This window comes from Helianthus annuus, chromosome 11 (assembly GCF_002127325.2).
Source record: "Helianthus annuus cultivar XRQ/B chromosome 11, HanXRQr2.0-SUNRISE, whole genome shotgun sequence".
NCBI lineage: Eukaryota > Viridiplantae > Streptophyta > Magnoliopsida > Asterales > Asteraceae > Helianthus > Helianthus annuus.
Window position 1 is genome coordinate 49,435,837 of NC_035443.2, and position 6,212 is coordinate 49,442,048.

At 40.2% G+C, this 6,212-nt stretch overlaps 1 protein-coding gene across 2 annotated transcripts; it reads left to right on the forward strand.

Annotated features, from left to right (window-relative positions):
* The first annotated feature begins 479 nt into the window (after positions 1-479).
* LOC110890212 (glycylpeptide N-tetradecanoyltransferase 1) lies at positions 480-2,847 on the forward strand. 2 transcript variants are annotated; one of them, XM_022137802.2, is made up of 2 exons: positions 480-655; positions 1,411-2,847. In XM_022137802.2, exon 2 carries the CDS (start codon positions 1,423-1,425, stop codon positions 2,716-2,718), a length of 1,296 nt encoding a protein of 431 aa, XP_021993494.1. In that variant the 5' UTR covers positions 480-655; positions 1,411-1,422; the 3' UTR covers positions 2,719-2,847. The 2 variants fall into 2 exon arrangements, with proteins under 2 accessions (XP_021993494.1, XP_021993495.1); XM_022137803.2 differs by having other exon boundaries at positions 498-677.
* Positions 2,848-6,212: the final 3,365 nt, after the last annotated feature.

Below are 6,212 nucleotides of genomic sequence, written 5' to 3' on the forward strand. Positions count from 1 at the left end.
AAAAAAACTATGATCTAATTCCTTAATAAACACTTTTATCTTTATTGAGTCCATTAAAATCCGTGTATTACGCCAATGATCTCTAGATCAAGTTGTGGGAGGCATGCATCTCTCTTGAGAGATGCAGGTTCGACCCCTATTTGGTGCAGAGTAAGGCACTGGTGGGCAATGATAGGAGACACATGAAAACCTGAGTTCGATCCTTGAGCCAAACGGGTTTTACAGGTAATTCTACTGTCGTGCCTACGGGTGGACAGGTTACCGGGTTTTCCCCGAAATTGGTGGTGGACTCGGGTTATCTCGAAGTACTCCGTTTGGTCCATAGGATGTCCCAAGAGTGTCGGTATTGATTCTGTTGATAAAAACCCGTGTGTTACACAAAGTCACTAATGTGTTTTGGTATAAACCGTAAATCAAACCGATCTTTAAAACTTGGTCTATTATTATTAGGCAATATTAGCCCATAAACATCAAGCACAGTGAGATAGAACCGGCCCAAAGTGGTGGAAAGTACAAAAATACCCTCGATGGATGATCTTGATGTGTATATATCTCCTCAGATTTTCCGCTAGGGCTATTTTCAGGTGCTCGCCGTCGTCTGACTTTGGATTGTTCGCCGTCCGATCAGAGCTCTATCTTTCTCCGATCGCTTCAGGTACTTCAGGTTTACACTAACAGTATGTTTATTTCTATATCAACTCTCAATTTTACAAACAATTTCAGTAGTTTTACATGATTCCAAAATTCATGTTAGGTTATCTTGTTTTGTGATCCGATCGCTTCTATGTTCTTAGTTCCGATGATCGATTGTATGTTTATTTTTTTCTATTAGTTGGATTTATGCAAGTAATGACGATCTCGTTTAATTCTTGTTATTTAATTGAATAACTGAATATTATTTAATGATAACTGGATTCAACAGTAGTGAATTATTAGGTTTGACTTCAAATTTGAAAGTACGGTGTGATTTTGGTTTATTATGATGTTTAGGCCTGTAAACGAACCGAAAAGTTAAGTGAACTGTTCGTTTATGTTCTTTATTTACATTCGTGAATGTTTATGTTGTTTATTTCCGTTCATTTATGTCCGATCGTTTCTGTTTGTTTTAATGTCAATACAGAAGTTTAATACACACACACATGTTTATGTTATATAATTTTTAATACAAAGTTTATTTGTGTCTGTGACTTATGTTTGTTTATTTTCATGAACTGTTTGTTAAGAATGTTAATGAACGAACAAGAATGAATACTGACATGTTCATTTTCTTAATGAACACGAGCATGCCGTTCATTTAATTGTTTGTGTTCATGTTCGGTTAAAGTTAAATGAACGAAGACGAACATGCCTCGGTTCGTGTAAATTCGGTTCGTTTACATGCCTAATGATGTTGTCATGTTAAAATCGTAGGTCAGAGTGACAATGGCAGAGAATGGGTCAGGGAATGATGATGCTAAACATCAAAACACTTCAAATCTGGAGATTGTTAACAACGAATCATCGATTGACGAGTTATCAAGGGAGGTTCAAGAAACGCTTTCTCTTTCACAAAGGCACAAGTTTTGGGAAACACAGCCTGTTGGGCAGTTTAAGGATCTACACGATGCTAACTTGCCCGAAGGCCCGATTGAACCCCCAACACCTATCTCTGAAGTAAAACAAGAACCGTATAATCTCCCAAATCTCTACGAATGGGTCACTTGTGATATGAACTCTGAAGACACATGTGCTGAGGTTTACAACCTCCTTTCGAACAATTATGTCGAAGACGATGAAAACATGTTCAGGTTTAACTACTCGAAAGAGTTTCTCCGGTGGGCCCTTCATCCTCCGGGCTACTATAAAACCTGGCACATCGGTGTCCGTGTTAAAAGTTCAAAAAAGCTTGTAGCTTTCATAACAGGGATCCCTGCAAGAATGCGGGTTCGTAGTGAGATTGTTAGCATGGCAGAGGTTAACTTCTTGTGTGTTCATAAGAAACTCAGGTCAAAAAGATTGGCCCCTGTCATGATCAAAGAGGTCACGAGAAGGGTTCACTTAGAAAACATCTGGCAAGCTGCGTATACAGCCGGAGTTGTTCTTCCCACACCGATAACTTCTTGTCAATACTGGCACCGATCTTTGAACCCTAAAAAGCTTATCGATGTCGGGTTTTCAAGGCTAGGCCCGAGGATGACAATGAGCAGGACGTTGAAGCTGTATAAATTACCTGATTCGCCGGTCACACCCGGGTTTAGAAAAATGGAGCTCCGTGATGTTCCCGCAGTGACCCGTTTACTCAGGGCTTACCTGTTGCAGTTTGCCGTTGCACCCGATCTTGACGAACTCGATGTGGAACATTGGATTCTTCCGAAAGAGGACGTTGTCGACAGTTTCGTGGTTGAAAGCCCCGAGAGTCACGAAATAACTGATTTCTGCAGCTTCTACACGCTGCCATCGTCAATTCTCGGGCACCCGACCCACTCGATTCTGAAAGCAGCTTATTCTTATTATATTGTTGCAACCAAGACTCCGTTAGTTCAGCTGATGAATGATGCTCTTATTGCAGCGAAGCAGAAGGACTTTGATGTTTTTAACGCGTTGGATGTGATGCATAATGAAACATTCTTGAAGGAGTTGAAATACGGGCCCGGTGATGGTAAGCTTCACTATTATCTTTATAATTACAGGATTAAGAATATCTTGAGACCATGGGAACTTGGTCTTGTGCTTTTGTAATCTCAGAATTAGCAAATGGTTTTGGATTTTGTGTGTTGCTTTTAGATTCTGATCACTATCTATGTACTTTGATCTCTTGCATTCATAAACAACCATCCTTTTAATTTAAGTGAATTTTATTTCCATTTTTGTTTGTTGTATCAAGTTAAGTGAATTTTATTTCCATTTTTGTTTGTTGTATCTATCTGGTTTTGAGAGACAGGGCAACATTGCAACACAGATTATTATGTTAGGACTGTTATAGCATTGATGTATGCTGATAGTCTGATAGAAGACAAGGTTACAAACTGTTGGGGAATTTTCAGAAGCCGGACGATCAGAGAGGCGTGTAATCACTCTCAGATCAAATTATTTCGGTGGTTCACCCGAATAATTTAATCGGATACAACTCTGATTTCGAGAATTGAACCTGAGTATGTGTTTTTGAGTGAAATTGACGAACCAGAGAATTGTGACCAAAAAACTGAAAACGAACCAGCCAGGGGCTCTGCCCCTTGGACCCCGCCAGGGGCTGCCGCCCCTTGGACCCTGCTCCCAGGGGCGCTGCCCCCGGACCCCCGCCAAGGGGGCGCTGCCCCCTTGGAACCCCCGTAGAGTACGGGCTCCGCCCGTACACCTCGAATAATAATAACTCAAACAAGCGTGCACTCCCGCACCTCCTAATTTGCTTGATGTGTATTATTATTCGCTTTGATCACCAAGTCAATCCCGATTACACTAAAATATCTAACATTCCTCCCCCATTTTAGCGTAATCCTTGATTAACTTAAACAAATTCACAACAATCAAACTTATGCATAAATGAAATATCGCGACGATTGAATTTCACATTAGTATATTACACATTCCAAATATTCGAATATAGGGGTGTCGCTAAGGATTGAACCTTTTCCATTCAGTGAATACATGAAGATAATATACACACAAGTTTACATACTCTAATGTTCTTTCTTGACACTATTTTTACTAGCCTGTGTCCCATCCTTCAATGAACATATCAAAGCCAAGTCCTAGCTTCTTGAAGCGGCTAAACTTCATGCTCATATAGGTAGCTCTTTATTCTTGCACCTGCATATGCAATTTTTCAAAGAACTATTAAGAAGAAAACCTTCAACCTCCTTTAACTTGCAGGTCTGAACACATACCTTGGGATGATGCTACTAATGTGTTCCAATTTCTAGATGTTAAGCTTTCCACATTGAATTCAGCACCTAACGTCATATTAGGTGGGAATTGGGTATCTTAACACGAGAAATCTCAGGTGGGCTTTAATCCCATCCCTACAGCCGCCTTGTGCACAAGATCTCTACATAACTCTTTGGTTAAGTGGTCGGCTAAATTCTGTTGAGTTCTCACAAACTCCACCGATATCACCCCTTGCGTGATGAGCTCACGAATCATGCTGTGTCTAACACCTAAGTGTCTAGACTTCCCATTATACACTTGGCTATATGCCTTAGCCAAGGTAGCAGCACTATCACATCTAATAGATATTGGTGATATAGGTTTGGGCCACAATGGAATCTCATAAATCAAGTTTCTTAGCCACTCAGCTTCTTTGCCAGCTGCGGCTAATGCTACAAACTCAGACTCCATTGTTGAATCAGTTATGCAAGTCTGTTTCTTAGATGCCCAAGATATGGCACCTCCTCCGAGCAGAAAAGTCCATCCACTCGTGGAAGAATGATCTTCCTTGTTTTTAATCCAGCTTGCATCCGAATAACCTTCTAAAACCGAAGGAAATCCAGTATAGGTCAAACCATATTTCATGGTTCCTTTCAAGTACCTAAATACTCGATTCATTGCTTGCCAATGACTTGCACCTGGATTGCTAGTATACCTACTAAGCTTTCCAACAGCATAAGCTATATCTGGTCTAGTGCTAATCATGGCATACATGAGGGATCCAATGGCCCTTGAATATTCAAGTTGGCTTACAGCTACACCTTCATTAGGTGAGAGCTTAAAAGCAGGATCCATTGGAGTGCTAACCGGAGAACTATCATGAAAATTAAACTTTTTCAATATCTTCTCAATATAATGAGATTGAGAGATAGATATGCCATTGTTCTCCCGTTTGATCCTTATACCAAGGATCACTTCCGCCTCCCCCAAGTCTTTCATATCAAAACAAGATGACAAAAATTTCTTTGTTTTATCAACTTGATCCTGGTCAGTACCGAAGATCAACATGTCATCTACATATAGACAAATTATGACTCCTTTCCTAGAATCATCAAATTTGCTATATACACACTTGTCTGCTTGGTTTAATACAAAACCATTAGACAAAACCACTTCATCAAACTTTTGATGCCACTGTTTTGGTGCTTGCTTTAAGCCATATAATGACTTAACTAGCTTACACACCTTATGCTCATTGCCAGGCATAACAAAACCCTCTAGTTGTTTCATATATATCTCCTCATCCAAATCACCATTCAGGAAAGCAGTTTTCACATCCATTTGGTGAATTACAAGATTGTGTATTGCAGCCAAGGCAACCAACAATCTAATAGTGGATATTCTTGCTACAGGAGCATATGTATCAAAGTAGTCAATTCCTTCCTTTTGTCTAAAGCCTTGGATAACCAATCGGGCTTTAAACTTTTCAATTGAACCATCTACTTTCATCTTCTTCTTGAAGATCCATTTACAACCAAGTGGTTTACACCTAGGGGGTAGATCAGACAGTTTCCAAGTGTTATTCTGCATAATAGAGTCCATCTCATCATTTATAGCTTCTTTCCAGAAAGCTACATCTCGAGATGCCATGGCTTCACTATAGGTTTTAGGATCTTCCTCAATATTGAAGCAATATTGATATTGAATTTTAATTTCATCTCTAGATCCTTCAACCAAATATAGCTGAAAATCATCACCAAATGATTTAGCTTTTCTTGCTCTACCACTCCTCCTAAGTTCCGGAGGAGTATCAATCACTTGATCAGCCACGTGAGAGTTACTAGAGCTTGGAACCATGTCTCTAGGTCTAGGCATTGAAGAGAATCTATTCTCATCATACTCTGCAGTTCTTGCCTCAATAACCGTATGCACTGACACGTAGTCATTTGGTTCTATAACATAGAACCTGTGAGCAAATGAATGCTCCGCATACCCAATGAAAATGCAGTCAATACCTCTTTCCCCTATGTTCCTTATCTTAGGATCAGTGAGCCTCACCACGGCTCTACAACCCCAAACTCTCAGCTTATGCAGCTCAGGTGGTTTTTTATACCAAAGCTCATAAGGGATGGTCTTGTTCCTTTTATTTGGAACCCTATTTAGCAAATAGCAGGCTGTCAACATAGCCTCACCCCAAAAGCCCTCACTTAGGCCCGAATAGGACAACATGGTATTAACCATTTCCTTTAAAGTCCTATTTTTCCTTTCCGCCACACCATTTTGTTCCGGTGTGTAGGGAGCTGTGGTATGGTGTATTATTCCAGTAGATTGGAAATACACCGGATCAAAGTACTCACCACCTCTGTCCG